This window comes from Cardiocondyla obscurior, linkage group LG04 (genome assembly GCF_019399895.1).
Source record: "Cardiocondyla obscurior isolate alpha-2009 linkage group LG04, Cobs3.1, whole genome shotgun sequence".
NCBI classification, from domain to species: domain Eukaryota; kingdom Metazoa; phylum Arthropoda; class Insecta; order Hymenoptera; family Formicidae; genus Cardiocondyla; species Cardiocondyla obscurior.
The window spans coordinates 10765141-10785544 of record NC_091867.1 but is presented as its reverse complement, the minus strand read 5'-3'; the positions used below and the strand labels follow the sequence as shown (position 1 = coordinate 10785544).

The 20404-nt window shown below is 41.8% G+C and overlaps 3 protein-coding genes across 8 annotated transcripts; 2 read left to right on the top strand and 1 right to left on the bottom strand.

The window, feature by feature from the left end:
• The first annotated feature begins 198 nt into the window (after positions 1–198).
• On the top strand, positions 199–3124 carry Srp9 (signal recognition particle 9). The gene is made up of 3 exons (XM_070655761.1): positions 199–452; positions 897–965; positions 1095–3124. The coding sequence occupies exons 1-3, from the start codon at positions 381–383 to the stop codon at positions 1188–1190; spliced, it is 237 nt and encodes a 78-aa protein (XP_070511862.1). The 5' UTR covers positions 199–380; the 3' UTR covers positions 1191–3124.
• LOC139102085 (band 4.1-like protein 4) lies at positions 1654–20352 on the bottom strand. Of its 5 annotated transcripts, none has more exons than XM_070655741.1 (18): positions 13551–14010; positions 12959–13239; positions 12519–12841; positions 11207–11411; positions 8081–8185; positions 7840–7979; positions 6985–7082; positions 6179–6299; positions 5852–5939; positions 5647–5763; positions 5025–5525; positions 4603–4817; positions 4210–4285; positions 4053–4138; positions 3717–3872; positions 2565–2835; positions 1965–2071; positions 1654–1722 (listed from the first exon to the last, which is right to left on the bottom strand). In XM_070655741.1, the coding sequence occupies exons 4-18, from the start codon at positions 11318–11320 to the stop codon at positions 1680–1682; spliced, it is 2238 nt and encodes a 745-aa protein (XP_070511842.1). In that variant the 5' UTR covers positions 11321–11411; positions 12519–12841; positions 12959–13239; positions 13551–14010; the 3' UTR covers positions 1654–1679. The 5 variants fall into 5 exon arrangements, with proteins under 5 accessions (XP_070511842.1, XP_070511841.1, XP_070511844.1 ...); XM_070655740.1 differs by lacking the exon at positions 13551–14010 and adding an exon at positions 13333–13501; XM_070655743.1 differs by lacking the exons at positions 12519–12841; positions 12959–13239; positions 13551–14010 and adding exons at positions 20152–20195; positions 20312–20352.
• Positions 15110–18662, top strand: Ari-2 (E3 ubiquitin-protein ligase ari-2). Of its 2 annotated transcripts, none has more exons than XM_070655749.1 (7): positions 15110–15312; positions 15913–16426; positions 16535–16766; positions 16854–16971; positions 17046–17270; positions 17352–17564; positions 17636–18662. In XM_070655749.1, the coding sequence occupies exons 2-7, from the start codon at positions 15913–15915 to the stop codon at positions 17789–17791; spliced, it is 1458 nt and encodes a 485-aa protein (XP_070511850.1). In that variant the 5' UTR covers positions 15110–15312; the 3' UTR covers positions 17792–18662. The 2 variants fall into 2 exon arrangements, with proteins under 2 accessions (XP_070511850.1, XP_070511849.1); XM_070655748.1 differs by lacking the exon at positions 15110–15312 and adding an exon at positions 15336–15817.
• Positions 20353–20404: the final 52 nt, after the last annotated feature.

Below are 20404 nucleotides of genomic sequence, written 5' to 3'. Positions count from 1 at the left end.
TCAATCTGACGGCTACGATCGTAGACTATCTTGCAAAATTGAAAGCCGCGAACGATCGATTAAATAGACCAATCACAGCGATTGATTTCAAAATATCGCACTTTCGACGGCGATTGGTCGACCGGCGCGGCACTCACCGGCTCTCGCGGGAAACGCTGCGTTCCGAAACACGCCGGGAACCGCTCTGTCACTTCTGTCGTCGAGTATCAGAGAAGTTAGATTTCTCTCTGTCGAGTATACGTATACACACGTGGCGAACGGTGACGTTTTCGCGAGTGTTTCGTCCTACGAGGGACGTTTTGCGACCTCGTAGCCGTTCGAGATCATCGAAGTGAGTTTGCTTCGTCCGGCGGAGCTGAACTGGCACTTGTCGGATCACGATGACGTATCTGAACTCGTGGGAGGAGTTCGAAAGAGGAGCCGAGAGGTTATACCTGCAGGACCCGATAAACGTGAGTTTTTACGTGAATTAGTAGCGAATATTAATGAGAACTATTTCAGATCATTTGCGTTTTACACACGATTTATGCGTCATTATGATATATTCACGACTTCTCGATTAATACAGAATTTTTGTACGTGCTACTCGTAATATCTACTTGTTGAATTTGATAGTAGATTTTTCTTTTTAATTTATACAAAATTGGATAAGTAGCAGGACAGATATACGTGAGATATTTCGCTCGTACAGGTTTCTACAAAATTATTTTTATTTTAATTAAATTTACTGGTTTCTACGTGATAATTATATTTATTTTTTTATCGATTATTTTCCGTTCTCGGCGGTCTTCTCTGGAATCGGAAAGAAGACGGCACGAAAAGCATCGATTTAATACAATTTGATATAAATGTTTAATGACCATTAGTTGACTCTTTTTTTTTCGATTTTATTCCAGACTCGTTACACAATGAAGTACTGCCATAGTAAAGGTGTTTTGTGTTTAAAATTAACAGATAATCGACAGGTAAGCGATGTTTAAAATATTGCGATTCTATCAGGGATATAATCTGTTATATATATTTATATATATTTTACTATTAATTCATTGTTATAAAAACATTGTGATAGAGCATTAATTAAAATTGATTTGCAGTGCCTCCAGTACAAGACGGAAATAGCTCAAGACTTAAAGAAAATGGAAAAATTCATAGGCAATCTCATGAGACACATGGCATCGAAAGACAGTTAAATAAAATTTGTACGTAAGGATATGTTCATCGTGAAGACGAAAATGTACTACTTTTATTTAACAAGATTTTCTTTTCTCTCGTCTCACAATAATCTAATGATTGCATTTAACGTCCAGGATGTTTTACAGTAAACGAACACTGTTTTTTTTTTTTTGGGAATATGTAGAACTTATTGCGAAAAATGTGACGCCGGGTGCACACCAGCGCGATTTACATCGCGAGCGGCGCGCGATATCCAAAGAAACTTCTCTTTCCATGGGAAAGCGGAGCTCTCGTCGGATATCGCGTGTCGCTCGAGACGTAAATCGCGTTGGAGTGCCATCCAGCATAAAACGGCATAGAATTTTTCTTCTCGTCGCGATAAGTTCTACCCGTTCCCGAAACGTGTCCATTTACTGTGGGATATTCTGTACATCGATTTCAATTAAGGTATGAACGTTATTTTACACGTACAACAAGTGCTTATCGTTTCATTTTGTATTAAAGTTTTACAATTGTTTGGGGTAGCCCCGTTGCCTCCTTGTTAAGGTTCTGAAACAATCAAATTTATCGTGTAAATTAAATTAACGATATTACGGAGAATACGATATATAGAGAGCTTTTTCAACGTTTGTATCGTACTAACTTTTTTGATATCTATCCAAAGTACGTCGTTATGTATGTGATGCTTAATGCATTAGATATTAATAAAGCCAGGAATACAAATCGAATCGAGATCTGATGTAATACTTGAGTAAGAAGAAAGCACAAAGCGACGAAAAACAAGCACTTACGATATAATGGGTTGGAGAACAGCATCCAGAGTAGTGTCAACAGGAGGGTAGATTTCTTGATTTGAAGGCAATTCATAGTGTACCTCTCCCCCTAATTGCAATTGTGTCTATACCAAACAAAACCGTTTTACTAATCTACTATTCAGAAGAACAGTATCATTCCATTATGTTATTGCTTTGTAAAAAAAAGCTACATATAATATCTAACATGCATATACGAGAACTATGTCTTTGGGAAGGATATGCGCGCTTATAATGCTATCTTTGAAATTTATTAACGTGATTAAAAGTAAAAAATTTGAAGAGGATAAGTAGAAAACCTTAGCCACATTTATATAGAAGTACTCGAGATAATTTTTTTTTTTTATAAGAACATGTGTGAATTTTTTTGTGAAAACTGAATTTTAATTTGCGACGAATGTGCTAAAGTGTTGAAAAAGTCGACAAGTAAAGCTTGAATTTTATATCATAACTTGCCAGCTTTTTAAACATTTTAATCTAAATGTAAGGTAAAATTCTCGATTATTGCTTACTTCAAATAATTAGTTAAAATAATATTATAGTAAGAGAAAAAAAATGCGAGCAAACTGGGATACGTACTACGTGAATAGGCTTATTGCTGTCGGCAGAACTTGAGCAGCAGCTTGAAAAGTCCTGCGGCGTGCTTTCCCCGAGTCCACTGTCCGCATTATTGCTTACTGACATTCGGTTGCTACGAGTATAATAAAAATCCCTCTTCGTGTAATATTCGTTTCGAGCCTCGGGAGACTTCGCCTCGATTCGATTGGACGTTGCTGATAGTAAGTTATAACTTCCATCACGATAATGCCGCACGGGTCTTCTTTCTCTTTTGCCAACGGACACGACAGTTCTGAAAGGGAATCCTTGACAGTCTGGCACCTCAGTCGTCTTAGTGACCAGCAAAAGTCCACCGTGCTCAACTCAGATCGATGCATGTCTTTCTTTCTTTTTTTTTTATCATTTTAGTACATACAGTTAATATACACACATTTACTGTATATCCTCACGATGCATACGTTATCAAGATTCATTAACACAACATTAATCATAGACTTCACTAATGCAACGGTTTTCCTCGTAAATTGTATCGCAGCGCATTTTAAAGCATAATTTAGAAAAAAAAAAAAAAAAAATACAAAGTAAGATGCAAAACATAAAATGCATAAGATGCGCCGGGTACGTGTAGGAAATCGAATGGGATATACGAGGAATGTCGTAACAAAGACTCGGAACATTAAATGTCCCGAGCCTCAAACGTTGACATCGTCGTCCGTCCTCCCAGATACCAATATTTATTACACAAATACATGGCGCATACCGTATAATATACATAATGCATGAAAAATTAAAAAAAAAAATACACGAATAAAATATGACCCCAGTACGAAGGCGATCGGCACGCATCGCCTGTGAAATTCCATGGAACACAGCCAGAAGCGAGTGAGTGCCACAGCTAGGACGTAAAAATAAACAAGTGCGACAAGCAGTTAATCTCACTTATTTATTAAAGATTCGTCATGCTTCAAATAAATAATAGGGCATGCTTAAAGTAGACGATATGTGGACATGCTCGCAATAAATAAAAAAAAAAAATACATGCAAGAAAGATGGGGTGAGGGACAGAGGAGGGTGAGTGGACAGGGTAACTAAACAATGACTACGGATCCTGTTTCATCCTCCAATTGCGGAGGATGGTTGTGGAGATTGCAGGACGTCTTGAGATCATCGTACCTAGGCAGGGACGATGAATCTGTGTCGTCCAATCGAGAATTGTTAGACTGCAGGGGAGATTGCTGTACAGATTGCGACTGTACTACCGTGTAGGATATCTCCCGACGTTGCTGCTCGCTCATTCCGCTGGTATCGACTAGGCCAAATTCCAAATGTCTGAAAAAATATTTTTACACACTTTTAGTATTATTTGTAAAATCCCCATTGATTAATTCTATTCGTGAAAGCGTAAATTAATTTTACTGTTTTTCGTGGTTTGTTACGAAATTCTGGCCTATAAAATTACGTAACACACTGTTGTAATAATTGTAATATTTGAAATATATGTATATGTACTTTCGTAATTCATCCGGTAATGGCTGTTTTTGAGAAGGACTTCGATGTCTGCTTCTGTGTCTTCTTCTGGGCTCTGTGTGACTCACCTATGGCATATTAGTTAATTACGTGTTATGGAAAAAAAAAATTTTTGCGTGAGTTGCAATTTAATACTTACGATAGCTTTTTGCACGCCTTCTCCTTTTCGTTTCTGTGCCTCTCTCCATTGTGGCTCTGAATCTATCAATTCATGTCTATTGCGAAAAATAATATTATTTGAATTAAAGTGGTGGCATTTATTGGTTTATTTTATATAAAAATACTAAAAAAAATATTTTGTTAAAGAGATATATGCAAGATTAATGATGTTAACGAAAGTCAATAACCCCGCAATTGATGAGAACAAAACTAATTATCATTAAATTGTTTTTGTTACACACTAATGCTCAGAAGAGTTCGCGATTAGCATTTATCAAGGATAGTTCATTTGCGAAACAATCATGAGAACGAGATATTATCACGATGGGAACGATCGTAACGCTATATAATTAAAGTTAATTTGTGAACGTACCTAGAAGAGCGGGAATTTCTGTGTTTTCTACGATGTTTTCGATGGCCGGATCTTGTATCCGAACCTCTTGAAAGTTCCGACTCGCAATCAGAATGTCTGCTGTGCCGACGATGACTATGACTATGACTTCGCCTACGATGACCACTGCGACTATGACTATCCCCTGAACTTTGACTTTCCACCGAGCTGCTCCGACGTTGAAGTCTACTTAAAAGCTACGTCGACAAACAGAATTTAATAAGAATATAATTCAAGTGCAGAAATGGGTAATACGGATATGCTTAACCCGCCAGCAAGTTGAAAGTATGCATATTATGCCGCATATGCACGTACGTACATATGACGCATATTCGAGCATTGTAATAAATTCTGCGTCCGGTTAAGCACAGCCATTGAAGTATACGTATAATGTGTCAACTAACTGCCGGCGCCGTTCCCGCGGAGCGAACAGAGCGAGGACTAGACGAAGTGTAAAGGCCACGAGGCTGACTTTGCGTCCACGGTGCGCTTCTCGTGCTTCTTGGACTCGAAGTGTTCATTTGTCTTTGCGTATTGCACAGTATATTGCCGGATGAATTATTACTTTGATTCGAAATTATGGTGACAGGAGTTTCGACGAACGAGCCGACCATTTCTTGCCCTTCAACGACTCGCCTTTGCGCTCTCCGACTTGGAGTTCTTTGAAACGGTGGCGGATTTCGTCTAATAGCCGCGTGCTTCTCTAAAGTAGACGGAGGACTGTACGAATGAAAGCGAGAATACGGACTAAGTGGCGGTGGGCCAGTTGCCATTAATCGGAAAAAAGCTTGATGCTCCAAGCAACATTTCCAGAGGTGACGGCAAGCTCCTTTCGACGGCGTCTCGAAGCCGTGCGTTCTCTCCTCAGAATTTTTTTCGCTCACCCTCAGCATGAAATATCTACCCTGAAAGTTAATACAACTTGTTTCAGAATATCGTACAATAAAAAAAATAAAAAAAAACGTTATTTTGTCAGATAACTAATTCTAAAATTTATTTAAGAACTTAAAAATATCTAAATTATACCTTGTAGTAGATTTTATTTATCCGAGGCCAGTAGTAATTTCCCACTTTGGTTTTATTGCGTAGCAATATTATTCCGCTTGGAGTTAAGCCTAGAAAATATTCTACGCTGTCCTCGCCCTGCAAACAAAAATTATTACTTTGTAAGATCAACGCGATTAGTCGCAATACCATATTAATATATGTATTACTATTAACAGCTACGTACCAGCACGGGATGCAGATCTACCCCGTACATTTCCAGCCATTTCACTTTATCCAGATAATTTAATTCTGCTGCTGAAGGTAATTGCCCTCTAAAAAAAAAAATCGTAAATATCCACTTAAAAAGAATCTAAATTATTTTTACATTATTAACAAAAATTAATTTTTCTTTTCTTTTTTTCTGCGATTAATTGCGTTGATATTTTATAAAGTATAAATTAGCTTATTGTAAACCAGTCGGTCTACAACGTAGAAACGATGTGTCGTACACAGATACATCGGATAGTTCTAATGCACGCTATTCGAATACTAAACATCACGGTTGACATACATAAGAGTTTTGTGAATTTCTACTATACGATTCTCCAGCTCCGTGGTTTGGTTGGCGAGAAATCGAAATTCGGTAACATATCCAGGCGAGTGTCGTCTAGGATCATAATCTCCGAGTTCAGCTGAAAAGGCAATATATTATTTTCAATTATAAATATAAATTACTTATTGTTTAAATGAAATGAACAGAAATGTGCGTACATGGAATAATACTATGTCCACATTCATATAAAATCAATATATTTTTTTTACCAAAAATTAATTGAGCGTAAATGCTCTTAAAGGTGTCGTTAAAAACGCAATTTAATTAAGATCGTATCGAATGCAATCACATTGCGAGAAATAAGTAAGGACGGAACACGGTTTTTCTTTTTTATCCACCCCATTTTTCGTTACTTCTGCCTTTCTCTTTCGCTTACCGTGCTCTTTTCCGTATATACGTGCATTATCGTTGAATAGAAAGAAGGGATATTCATTTCGTCTCTTTTGATGGCGATGAGATGCAAACACGGGCGTATTTTAGTTTGCCTTCTCTTTTTCTATCTGTACGACTTTGAATCTCCCCAACAGATAACTATAACGAGTGGACCACCGTCGCGTACGTTCTGTTTGCTCGCGTTTAGCTACGTCTTGCTACATAGATTTTTCTCTGGATTTTTTTTTTTACGAATGCTTTTTTTCTCGCGTAATTTAAATGCGTTATTCGTTTCCTTTCGCATAAATGGCATTTAAATGTACGCAAGAAATAGTAAAAGAAAAAAAAATGCACGTTAATGTAAATTTTAATATAAAAGTAAAGCATCTTACATTGAACGACGTAAGCTCCCAATTCTGCAGCGAGGTCGAAGGACACGGGCAGTCTTCCTTGCAAAATGTCTTGCTTTATTTGCAGAAAGAATTGATACCTGCGAGACAAGTCAGACAGCATTGCTACTAATTCTCCAATATTCCTCCCGTCCGCTCCGGCGTGTTTCAAAGTATAAGGCGAGACTAAACGCGTATCGGTATGCACCGAAGCAAAGAAAAAAAGTAATTTTTATACGCATTCGTTTCGCGCGCCGCAAGACGTGAAAATTAAGTATGGATCGGTGGAAGCGCGTGCACGAGCGGATAACGCCGCGAAGCGCGTTGACGCGAGCCACGCGTACGTCGGCGCGTGCATGTATTGTATGTACGTAAGGGCGCTTCAAGAAATTCGACGCACGTGGAATTCTCGTGCGTCCGCGATGTACCGTGATGTCCCTGGAATTTCCTGGAATTTCGAGACGCCGAGCGTGAAAGGATCGTTTGCACGGAAGCGTGACATCGAATAAAAATCGTTCGTATTATCCGCATATCTTGCACGCCAAAACGGACTCCGTCGCCGGGTTTTTTTTTTCTTTCTTAAATATTCTCTTCTTGTATCGAGAGACTGTAAAATATACCGTGTTATTATCGTTTGAAAGAAGAATGGTATCTAAGGCGACACGTAGCTCGCAACCACTCGCAACTTCACTTTGATCGCTACGGTGACTTGATCCTCAATCTCAAGAATGAATTGTACAAACACGGGGCGAAAAAAAATATTACCGCGTAATAAGGCGCATCTTTGAGAAAGATTTTCAAAAGAATTATTCAAATAGAAGCGTGCCGTCGCTTTGAACGAGGCTCAAGAAATTGTACCTGGTTATTTCTTCGATGAGCTTGCACGGATCCGCCGCGTAGAACTTTACACCGAAATAGAGAGTGTGAACGTCTGATCCTGGATCTCCTTTATGAATTTTTAGCTGCTTGCCGAGCTTCTTGCTTTGATCGAGCCATTGCTGAAATATATTTATAATTATAATTTTCAGCGGAAATATTTTTTTTTTTCTTTTTAACAAAGTAACGCTGCAAAATTTGCAGATTAAACAAGTAGGCCTACCGTTTGATTCCCGTGATCGAGATAGCGTAACCCGAAATAGGACGTTTCCAGCAAGTTGAGATGCTTGAACACTCTGTCCAACAATTCCTGGCCCAGGTTCGAGCTCTGGAAAACGTACACGTTATAACATCAGCGCCAAAGTTCACTACGCATATACATATAATAAAACGTAATAACTTCCGGATTTTTACACAATCGCAAGAAGGTGCTCGTTGCACGCTTAAATCACCCCCGGTGAGATTGAAATCAGGAGGACGAGTTTCCCACTGGTGTTGCGAACCGTGACGTTCGTTCGTTTGTTTCCCTCCGAGGGAAACGAACGGGATCTCCCGAGTGGATGTTTTTCATCATTAGATTTTACACGCGCGTCATTATCTTCCCGTTTCGTTCCGTGATTTACGCGCTTCCACGATACGACGCCGCGGAAGGGAATATATTAATCTGACGCATAAATATATCTTTTTTCTTTTTTTTTCCTTTCTTTCGCAGGCGTGTAATGCGACGGAGAGAAGCGACCGACAGAGATTAGACCTAACGAGTCGATAAATGAAAGGAAACGCGAAATACGCGGCGTAATGAAAGTGGCGGACGTTTAAGAATACAGTCGAGGGACCGCCGAGGAGAGAACAGTGGAAGAAGCGGAAGAAGGAGGAGAAGAAGACGAAAGACCTCGCCCTTTTTCTTTCGCCTAAGGCTTAGAAGAGTCGAGTATAGGTTCAGGAGATGGGTAATCATCTCCAACTTGCGTGTTCCGAACGATCTTTCTTCCTCTTTTTTTCTTTTTTTTTTCCCTTCCTCATCCTTTCTTTATCTCTTTCTTTCTTTCTGTCGGTTATTCCAGTGAGTATTCTTTCATTTTTCATGCACAGTGTAATTTAAACATTTATTTAGGCATTCTAATCTTTCCCGCCTAGTTTGTTGTGGGAATCGAAACATCGTAACGCAGATTGACCGGTCCCCCGGTAAAGATCAGCTCCGAAAAAGATTGCTTCACGATAAATCGTTGGGAATACCGGGCCCTCTTCTCACGAGATGATCAACAATTCTCTCATTTCTCTCGAAGACAATACAAAACTATTCGAATGTAAAGGGGAAAAGAAAAAGAAGAGCGTTGATTCCGTGAGGTAGGAAGAAACGATAGCAAAAAGATATTCGCGAATATAATGGGGAGGCGCATCCTTGGCAAGTGATACGACATGAAGGAGAAGAATAAATCGGCGACGGCAAACAGCCAACGTCGCCGCTTTGTACGGAAGATTCATTTCTGCCTCCAGGTATTTTCGTGACCAGGTACGGTAACGTCAATGAAAAGTGTAGCAACGATCGTGACAGGAGAAAAGGGAAAAAGAGTGAGATATTATACCGCCTGCGGCGGGGCACTAAGCGCCATTTGTGTAATTGGACGTCGAAGAAGCGAAGAGGAGGTGATCCGGCAGTGCGAGACGGTAATGCTGCAGGAATTCAAGGAATTCCAACGTGCATAAATGCGCGCCTTAGACTTTTAGCCTCCTTCTCTCTCTCTCTCTTCGTGGGGGGAATAGCTCCAATTATCGTGGGCTTGATACCCCTCGAGTTCCGCCACAGACCGGATAGAGAGGTGCGTGTCGCCGACGCGAAGACGTTGACGAGGATAAGTTTCAGGACATCGATAGAATATCCGGCAGACGTCCCGCATGAAGATCTTCGCCGATTCGAGGAACTGTTTTCCATACCGCGGAGCTCACCGACGCCTTATGCTAATTCCATTGAAATTGCGCACCGCGACGATAGAACGGCGTGGGGTATCTGATTCTGCTGGAAAGAGAAGGCAGAGAAAGAGTTACACGTTTATCCGGTCGCGCTATCTTGACGCATGGTCATTCTTTCGCGCTATTATGCCGCAATTACTGGGGGGGACTGGTTCTACGGCCGGCGGTATAAAACCGGAAAGATACGGATTTGGATACCGGTGTAACGATAACGCGCGATACCTCCTATATGTAGCGCACTTATCAACGTTTCCCCTTTTTCGTACCGCTTGCATCTTTGGCATTTTGTAATGACATATTTTTTTTTTTAATTTTATTTTTTTTTTTTACTTTTATGCATCATTCGGTTATGCGGGATTATTGACGATTAGATCATTGCCTTCGACGCGTTGATTTCAACGTTTCTTGGAATCCGAAACGATAAGTGAACTTACAGACTGTTTTCTCTTCGAGCGATAATTATGCGTAGCCGCTGACGAGTGTGCTCGCCGAAAGATTCCGCCGGCGGAATATCTTCATACTTCTCGCGGGCCAACATAATGGGAGCGGATCAATTTAACGTTCGATATTCCTCCTTGGGGAATAATTTTCTCGTTTTTAACACGCCCGACTGAATTTCGGTTTGCGTTCAGGCTTACGAACGTTACATGTATATGCGTTACACACAGCGAAGGATTCGTGCTTACATATACAAGTCCGGAATGTTAATCGACAAAATGAGCTAGACGGTGAAAGGGAAGCGGCGAGAGGATAAGAGGAAAGAGAGAGAGAGAGAGAGAGAGAGAGAGAGAGCGCAACGCGAGAGAGCGATTCCGAGAGGAAGAAAAAAAAAGAAAGAAACGGGTAGGTTGAAAAGACGCGAGAATTAGTGTGCGGCACGGCCGTCGGCGATGCGGAGGAGGTACGGCGTTACCGCCGTCGTGGCCCACGGTGGCCCACCACCAATTTTGGCATATCGTCTAATAACAGAGAAGACCGAAGGAATTCCGGGCACCCCCTGAGATATGTACGCGGTCCTCCTCTCGTGCGGAGGCCGCCAAACAGTCGGCCATAACCCACCGTAGCCGGCGGGCAAGAGTAGCCCGGGCACCGAAACAACCGTCCAGAAAACGAACTGGGAAAGAAAATGCTATTAATTCACCAAATTACAACTTGGCTACGTGCACGAATTACGAGATAGGGTTGGTAAGGATCAGCCGCGCATACCTTGCGTCCGTACGACGAATTCGCGAACACCTTTACGATTGCGGGACGGTTAATGCGAGCGGTAGCTCGTCCGCATCCTCGGAATCCGTGACGAGGATAAGTTACGAGGCGAATATTACGTCGAGAAGGTGGCCGGCTCAAAGGTAGTCAAGTCCCAAGGCTGGTGACTTACCAGGACGTCTTGCAGCAACTCGTGCTCGTCCAGAAGTATCACCTTGCAGTGCAGCAGACGAGGCCTGTTACTCCTGGTCGGCCTGAGTCCAGGACACAGCCACTCCACCACCATGGCTTTCCTCCTTCCTTCAGTCAACTTTGTATATCGCTTTCCTTCGGCTCGGCGCGTTTATCCGCTCGGCGCGTATGGGTTTGCGCACATCCTGAAAAGACATTTTTACCATCACCGACATGTTACGCCTCGATTTAATAAACTGTTAAAAATCAGCACAAGCGAATTTACTACTCTATCCTTTATCCTTCGCCAATCAGACGTTTTATATTAATTAATGTGCTGATCTGCAGATAAAATTTAATGAGAGAATCGCGGATAGACCGGGAAGACATTTCACAAAGTAAGCTCTTACGAAGATTATCTAAGGCCACGATGATTTTCTTGCGTGTAAGTTATCGCAAACAGTCAAAGAATATCAAACTGTCATAAATAGCGGCGATTGGTCCGACGGTGTTTGCTGTTTACCGTTATACTTTATAGTTACCGCTTGAATGGTGAACGATCTGCAATAAGCATAGGCCAACAGCTCGGCGATAATATACCGTCAGACACCCGATCGTTTCGATTGCGCGTTAGTAACGCAATGCGTCTTATCAAATAAAAAAAAAAAAAAAAAGAAAGAAAAACTTTGGAGATATAGATAAGTAAAATAAATAAAGCTCCTTGTGTTTTACACGTGCAGTAACGTTTCGATCGGGAGGAGGCGACTCCTATTACGCAGATGAGTCGCCTGGAAACGTAAGCGAAACGGCATTCGCCTGTTCTTCAGCACACGTGGCTTCGCCTTCCAAAAGACATAAGCGAGAATTCAAGTACATCTTTTGTCCTCGCGTATATACGCGCCGTCGCTTGAGAAAAATGCCTGTACAATGTGGCCCAAGTGTGGCGAGTGCCATTGAACTCGGAGAGGAGAGCGACGAGCGGACGACGCTTCGCGTAGTCGCGTGGAATGGAACTGGTTTCGAATCCAAGATTTCTTTTCTCTCTCTCTCTCTCTCTTCCTCTCTCCTTCAATTGCGCTTGATATAGGATAGATAATGGAACCTGGTATCCGTCTGGCCTGATTCGACGAGTTAACGGGGACAGTCGTTGTCGCTGCTCATCTTTATGATAAGAGCAGATAGAAAGAAAGAAAGGAAACCTGATGTTCGCTGACGTGATCGATGCCCATTTGAAGCTCGTAAAAAAGAAAGAAAAAAAACTGTGCTGTTACGTACGCTCGATGCACCGTTAGAGTATTCGATAGAATATTTACGTAAAATATCTACACGGACTCGACGGAGTCTTTCTCTCCGTGGCTTCCTCCTTCTTCTCACTTCTTTTAGGCTTCTCTAAGTGTTCGTAAGTATCCATTGACTGCCGGTATAACGATCGGTATATTAGCATAGAAATACTCGCGACACCCGGTCGTTATTTATCTCGTAGATGTCCCAGCGGAACGCTTCGTAAAGATGAAAAATATAGTTAAGCGACCTTTTTTTTCCTCTCGTCCACGTTCTCCCTTTCGTGCGTTCCGATAACGTCGTTTAATTAGCAAGTGAACTTTTCATTTCGGTGGAGAAACATGCTTGGTTTTCGCTGGAAAAGAAATTACTTTTTAATATGCACTTCCGGCCTCGCAAAATTGTAAGAGACGATGGTACAGAGACGATTAATGACATACAAACTTGTAAGAAAAAGAGTTAATGATCTTACCGCGTAATAAACGTGTAAACATTCTAGATTACATGTTGTTAAGGTAATGATAATTAATTATTACTTAGATACAAGCTTCGTTTCTGGCGAATCAAATAAATAAAAGTGAAGAACGTGAAGGAAACGAAGGAACTTTCGCTACGGTTCCGTTTTTCCATTTTCGTGATTCTTTTTTTTTTTTCTTTGCGTCATCTTTACTGGGACATGATCAACGTGCGCAACGGATCTGATAACGTAAGTGCATCCTCCTTTGCCAATCTCGAATTTCGCAACTACTTCCCCTACAAATAAATAAAACATTTCGTTGTAGCTTCGCAGTTCGTATCTTACGAGATTCACGGACGTTTTCGTGTCAATTGAAAGAAAATTCTTACTAATCAGCGCAGAATATCATAACCCTATTTATCCCCTTCTGGTTTGCCTGTCGCAATCTGATGATCCTGTCGTCGGGCGGGAACGTATTTCCGTTTCTCTCATTCGTACGCATTGCGAAAAATGTTCGTGCAATTGAAAATGAAATGATGGCGCGGTGTAGCCGTCGTAGAGGATAGGAAATAAGATCTCGAGGGCACTCGAGAGCTCCGGTACTCACCTCCGTTATGATTCCAGAGTTCTCGCGTGGCCTTGGCAAACTCGCTTCCGGTAACTCTTCGACACTGCGGACGATCGGGCGCACTTCCGGTACCAGCTAGAGGCCCGCGGGGGGCGCCGGGGGGTCCCGCGATGAAATTTTCCTTTCGTCCTCCTCGCGTAGGCGCCGACCGGCGCGGCGTGTTGCGGGTTAACGCGCGCGCGAGAGAAAGAACGCGCGTCTCTCTCTCCACAACGGAATACTTACGTTTCACTCGACGTGCGCGCGTGCGAGGCGTTCGGCGCGGAGTCGAGCGGGTCGTCGTTCGCCGCCGCGCGCGTGCAACCGGGGCATGATCGCGGATACTCTTCCTCTTTCTTATACCGTTTTTACGTCGGCGATCGCGCGAGTCCTGACGACGGGGCGAGGCGCGGCGGTGGTCGTGACGTACCGCGGCGGCGAGAGACTGGCGATCAACAGACCCGCGGATTTTCAACGGGGCGCATCGCGTCGTCGCGCGGCGGACGCGGAGTTTTCAAGTCCAGCGGCGGCGACGGGGAGGGAGGTGAGCGGCGCTACTAGCGGTGGCGGCGGAGTGAGAGGAGGCGGCGTGGCGGCCAATGGTTCGCGGCGAGTCGTTCCCGGCGGAAAGGGAAAGAAAGAATCGAAAAGAAGGAGACAAAGAGGAACGAGGCGTGCGGCACGGCGGAAGAAACGGGGCGAAGGGAAAGCGAAGGGGCCCAGCAGCCAACTTCTCCCCCACGGTGGGTGAAGGCGGGGAGGACGCGATCCTCAGCACCTCTACGTCTAGTCCCATTTTGACGCGAACTAAAAAGGCGGTCACGTGACGCGCGGTGGAGGGATATTCAAATCGGCTTGGGCGCTAGTGGAAATGTGTTTAATCGCGTACAATTTTCTTATCGTTTTAAAAGGCATTCTCGACGATAACAAAATGGATAAGAGGGCCTTAATTTCCTTTCTCAATTCTTCCTCGCTCACGAAAGTTACGTTTAACGCAATTACACGCGCGTCACGTGCGGCCAACAGATCGACAATCGATTGAGCCGTTTATCCGAGGTAAGCCGATTTCATTAACTAATTTACTTAACTGTTTCGGGGAAACGGATTACGCCATTTGCGAGAATTACGCTGTACCAGGAATCAGTCCGGGGCAGAGCCGTGACGTCATTAATCACCCTCCGGACATTTCTTTTTCCTCCTATTTTTCCCTGTCGCTCGCTCTTGCCCCGCATACAAATACATTTATTATTTCTGGGTAGAAGATATGTGGTGCAAAATTTATAACAAGGGTAGAGAAAGAGAGAGAAGAAAGAAAGATATAGAGAGAAAAGAGAGAAGAAAAAAAGAGTGAGTGAGAGAGAGAGAGCAAGTCCTCTGCAGCTCAGATCGTTTCGTCGCACGATCGCGCTCAGCTGTTTCGCCGTCAGGTGACTTTGACGTTCTTATCTGCTATGCAGTTAAATGGGAGACCGTCTGTGTAAGCGCGCGGGCGAGTGGAGGCGCCTGTGTGCGTGCGCGCACGCGCGCCCAACGAAAAGGGAGAGCGACGAGAGACAGAGAGAGAGAGGAAGACGCGATGCGCTCTCGCGTGTTTGCGCGTCCACTCGCTCACAACAGTTACTCGGCCGGTTGAGGATAATTCATTTCGCACAGCCTCCCCCTCTTTTCGCCAGCCGTGCACGGGTCAGGTCAGCTTGCACGCGGAAACGGGCACATAAATGCATCTCTCTTGATAACCGGGCGGGCGCAGCCGACCGAGAAGGTGGGTCTCTTTATCTGTCTCTCTCTTCACGAGCGGAAAAAAAAGAGAGAGAGAGAAAGAGAGAAAACGCAGTGATCCCCGTCGTTTCGCTCGACCATCACAACGCACCCTCACGTCGCGCACCCACGCGACGGCATTGCCGTCTGTCGAAGCAGCGCGTGAGAAAGCACACGTGAGAAGGAGAGAGAAAAAGAGCGAGAGGGAGAAAACTTGAGGGCAGGCTTCCGGGCGAAAAAAAAGGAAAGAAAAAAAAAGAAGAAAAAAAAAAATAACGCGAATGGTAAATCCGCGAAAGCTTTCTCCCTTCGGCGCGTCGATATCGTTCCCTTTCCGCGTGGCCCATCCGCCTGAAAATCACTCGCGAACGTTTCGTACAAGTATCGCGTACTCGACAAACCCGCTCCTCCTTGTGATCTCGTTTATCTCCACACGAATCGTGTCTCGCTGATTTCTCGGCCTCGCGGACGAACTCCAAGATTTACAGCTGTGAAGGTTATGCTGAAAGGTGCTTTTCCCTAAGGCCGTCACGTTCGTCGTTCTCGGCGCGAGAAATTATAAGCGACACTCGGGATCTAACGCGTGAAAATTTTTTCTATGCAGATGTCCAGCGAGAATGACAGCGAGATGGATTGCTCGGACTCCGACTGCGGGGATCCAGGCTACGAGGACTACTACAACATCCAGCCTTGGGGAGGTGAAGTAGATAACGACGTGGACCCAGAGCAGAACAGGAGAGATCCGGAGTACGCGGTGTACGATTGCTTAAGAGTCGAGGAGGTGGAGCGGCTCCTGAACGAGAGCGTAGAATTTTTAAGTAATAGCCTTCAGGTCACGCCATCCTTAGCCAAAGTATTGCTGCACGCATACAATTGGTCGATACAGGATATCGTCACAAAATACCGTACCAATGCTTCCAGTTTATTGATTAATTCAAAGATTAAGCCCACCCCGGAACAAGTGCCAGGAACGAAGAACCAACGGGGCGGCTTGTGTTTGGTTTGCGTTACGATTTGTCCTGCAGACAGATTTTTTACGCTCACGTGCGGGCACTCGTTTTGCAAAGACTGTTGGTGTATGCATTTTGAAGTACAAATAACTCAAGGTATATCTACTGGTAAGTGATGCTACTTAGCTGCAATGCTGCTTATTTTACACTGTTGAATTTTGCCAAAAACCAAGGGGAAATAGAAAGCCTAATCTTTTTTTTTTTTTTTTTTTTTAGGTATAAGCTGCATGGCACAAGAATGCGATGTCCTAGCTCCAGAGGACTTTGTTCTTTCCCTACTTACTAAGCCTAACATGAGAGAAAGGTATCAACAATTTGCCTTCTGTGATTACGTTAAATCTCATCCGCAATTACGATTCTGTCCCGGTCCAAATTGCCAAATAGTTTTGCGCTCGAAGGAACAACGAGCAAAAAGAGTCATGTGTTCATCGTGTAAAACTATATTCTGGTAAGCAATTGCAGACGCGTGTTACGCGCATACGTATAATGTCGAATACTGTTTGTCATAAAGAAATTTAATGCATTGTAATTTTAGCTTCCGATGTGGCATGGATTACCATGCACCTACTGATTGCAGTACAATTAAGAAGTGGTTGACGAAATGCGCCGATGATTCCGAAACGGCGAATTACATTAGTGCTCATACCAAAGATGTGAGTATCTCCCTAGCCATCGAGTAGTTCTTTTATTTTATTTTTGTACGGGATACTCAATGGAGCTTTTGCAGTGTCCAAAATGTCATATCTGCATAGAGAAGAATGGTGGATGCAACCACATGCAATGTTACAATTGTAAGCACGACTTTTGCTGGATGTGCCTTGGGGATTGGAAAGCACATGGTAGCGAGTACTATGAATGTTCCCGTTACAAGGAAAATCCGAATATCGCGCACGAGAGCGTTCACGCACAAGCGAGAGAAGCTCTTAAAAAGTACCTTCACTATTACGAGCGAGTAAGTGGCTTTTCGATAGTGCAGTCTTTAGATCGTAACTTCGCTTTGATTTTTACATTTCGCTATGTCACGTTGTTTCAGTGGGAGAATCATAGCAAGTCGTTAAAGTTGGAAGAACAAACGTTAGAAGGAATTAAAATGAGAATTAACAATAAAGTAATGAATGCAAGCGGTACGTGGATCGATTGGCAGCATTTATATGAAGCTGCGTCACTTTTAGCGCGATGTCGTTATACCTTACAGTACACGTATCCTTATGCTTACTACATGGAATCTGGACCGCGTAAAGAATTGGTAAGACTTCGTGATAATTATAATAAAATTGGATACATTGATGTGACAAATAAATGTTATCTTATTAACAGTTCGAGTACCAACAAGCTCAATTAGAAGCGGAAATAGAGAACCTTTCGTGGAAAATAGAACGAGCAGAAACAACAGATCGAGGAGATCTAGAGAATCAAATGGATATTGCGGAAAAGCGTCGCGTTACTTTATTGAAAGATTTCCTCGAAGTGTAATCAACTGAGTGCTAGCTTCTTTCTCAGTCGCAGTCCACAGCGAAATTAATTTAACTCTCAAACGGAACACCGGATTACGGTAACCCATGATCATTTTTTTTTTAATTAGCATTTTTTAAAACTTCGGCTTTTTTTAATACTCAATTTAAATATAACAGTCTTATTTTGTGATATTTGACGTATTAATGTGAAAAAGTCTTTAAAGATGATTTCGAGATACAAATAAAAAGAAACAAAGTGACCGGGACAGTGTTCTATTCGAGGGTTAATATAAAATCGAGTCACAATTAAAACCTTTAATTTTTTAACTACCGTTTAGCTACAATTTGTAAAGTACGTATTTTTTTTTTTTATACGTACAAATGTACATACATACATCAAGCGATGCAAATGTGTGCGACATAATTTACGAAATTGTTATTAATTAAGAATAATCGTAATCTAAATTTTAAGGAAGAATATTTTTTGCTTTATAACGACACAATGTGGAATGCGACTGCAAATACTAGGATGTGATTTTATTTAAGTATTATTGGAAAATAATTTAGCAATGTTATGTCTTTAGAAAGCGAATCATTGTTTAAATTCGATATAACGTAATTACAACAATATTATGTATATTAGTATTGGTTTTCAGCAGACGAATCTTTTAACGTATCACCGAAATAACCGCTGAACGTGGTTCGTTTTACGTGACGACGAATACTAGACTCTATTTAAATTCCAGGAGTGTCGTTACGCAGAATAGTCGAAACCGATGAGGAAAGTATTAACCATTATCGACGACTGATTTCACGAAAGATTCGATGCTAATGTGTATATTCCTTTCCTAGTCTAAGAGTATTTTTCAAAAAGAAAAAAAAAAAAGAAACGCGTTACAGCGAAAGTGTCCCTTTCCTTTTTGTTTTTTATTCTATATTCTCACCGAAGTATACATACATTTCTACTGACGTTAATCGCACAGTTCGATAGAAGGCACCGTGTAGAAGATATGAGAAGTATCGGAAGACCCGTACGTCTTCGCTGCTGTTCGTGACCCTCTCTCCGAACCTTATTCGAGTATTGTTAATGTCTAAGATAACATACGCCCAATGATTGATTGAAAAAAAAGAAAAAAACCCAAGAAAAGAAAGAAACGGTAGCCTAATTTAAGTACTCCGGTGCCAATAAATGACGGTACCATCCCGCCGTGTATATATTAATAAGCAGAATTAAACGTGTACGTCGTGGGATAGAAAGAAGACATGCGACGCGTTTTCTATTAAACTAGGTTTTAAAGAATACATGCAACGATCAAAGATATCCGCGACACACTTAGCCATAACCGAACTTACATATTTTCTAAGCTATTTAAAGACATAAAAAAATGGATTCACTGTACTGTCATACTTTTACTTTGCGCTACAGCGTGCGATAAGGAGGGACGTGATATCTCGATGCCCGAGTTATGAAGTTCTTTTTTCCGAGATACGATGTTAATAATTGCAACGTCTCGGGTGAAGGGGAAAATCTTTTAAAGCAAATCGAAGATAACGCACGCGCGTTAGTGGATGACAATTTTCAGGAGATCGAAAAAAAAAAAAGGAAAAAAAATTGAGAGTCGAGCACAAGAGATAATTTATCTCTTATTGTCCCTCCTCGTATGTAGAACTTCTCGAATGTGCAATGTGGGAAGTAATCGCTACCGCATAAGGATATTAAAGTATTTGTATAAATTAATATTAATAATAAAATAATCACATACATATATGTATATATATAAATTCAAACAAAGCAGCTTTCCATCGGCGATTTTTTTTTTCTTTTCTTTTTTTATTGAAAATGTACTTAATTATGGTTTTAAAAGGATCGATCGTGCATCTTAAAAAATTCTACTGAATAACATAATGGTATTGTATTTATTCGGAAATTTTATCGGGAAAACTGTACGAAATTTCTCCGTTAAAAGCGAAACATGTTCGAATTATCGAGTATATAATATATATAATTATTTTCTGTTATTTTGCGATGAAGGAATATAAATATATATATATCTAATTAAAATTACATTTTTTGTTTTATAAAAAAAGGATTATTCTACAAGAAATCTTCCAAAAAAATTTACGTTTTTTTTTTTATTTTAATTCTTGGAGGTCCGAAAGAAAACTTTTCGAGATAATTATGAATAATTGATCTGTTTCACGGCTTTATCTCTCATTCAAAAACTAGAACAAACCGTGCGCATGTTTCGCGTGCGTTATTTTTCGAAAGGTTCCAAATCCTGCGCGTGATTATAATTGAGATAATCTATAATCGACGACGTGTTATTAATTTAAGACACCCGATTACAAAGACTACGAAAAGAAAATCATGCGACTCACCAATCTGCATGAGCTTCAGCGGAGTTGTAGAATTCCGCCGGTGACTGTAACATAAAAGGAAAAATATTAATGTAGACATGCAAATTAGTTAATAAAATTAATAATAAAAAAATCATAGCTTTTATTTGACAAAGATTTTATAACGAAAATTTATGCTTACCTAAGAGTTGCTCCGCCGATGCAGGATACCCTTCCTGGGCCTCCTCCTCCTCCTCTCAGGATGTCAGCTGGATGTCGGGTTGATCCTTCTTCA

Excerpts from the sequence above, each read along its gene's own strand:
- Srp9 (XM_070655761.1), top strand. The coding sequence starts at position 381 with ATGACGTATCTGAACTCGTGGGAGGAGTTCGAAAGAGGAGCCGAGAGG. Across the intron at positions 453-896 it reads ACCTGCAGGACCCGATAAAC|ACTCGTTACACAATGAAGTA; the intron begins GTGAGTTTTTAC and ends ATTTTATTCCAG. Across the intron at positions 966-1,094 it reads AATTAACAGATAATCGACAG|TGCCTCCAGTACAAGACGGA; the intron begins GTAAGCGATGTT and ends ATTGATTTGCAG.
- LOC139102085 (XM_070655743.1), bottom strand. The coding sequence starts at position 11,320 with ATGGTGGTGGAGTGGCTGTGTCCTGGACTCAGGCCGACCAGGAGTAAC. Across the intron at positions 5,764-5,851 it reads TAGATCTGCATCCCGTGCTG|GGCGAGGACAGCGTAGAATA; the intron begins GTACGTAGCTGT and ends TTTTGTTTGCAG. Across the intron at positions 2,072-2,564 it reads GCAATAAGCCTATTCACGTA|ACACAATTGCAATTAGGGGG; the intron begins GTACGTATCCCA and ends TGTTTGGTATAG.
- Ari-2 (XM_070655749.1), top strand. The coding sequence starts at position 15,913 with ATGTCCAGCGAGAATGACAGCGAGATGGATTGCTCGGACTCCGACTGC. Across the intron at positions 16,427-16,534 it reads AACTCAAGGTATATCTACTG|GTATAAGCTGCATGGCACAA; the intron begins GTAAGTGATGCT and ends TTTTTTTTTTAG. Across the intron at positions 16,972-17,045 it reads TTAGTGCTCATACCAAAGAT|TGTCCAAAATGTCATATCTG; the intron begins GTGAGTATCTCC and ends GAGCTTTTGCAG.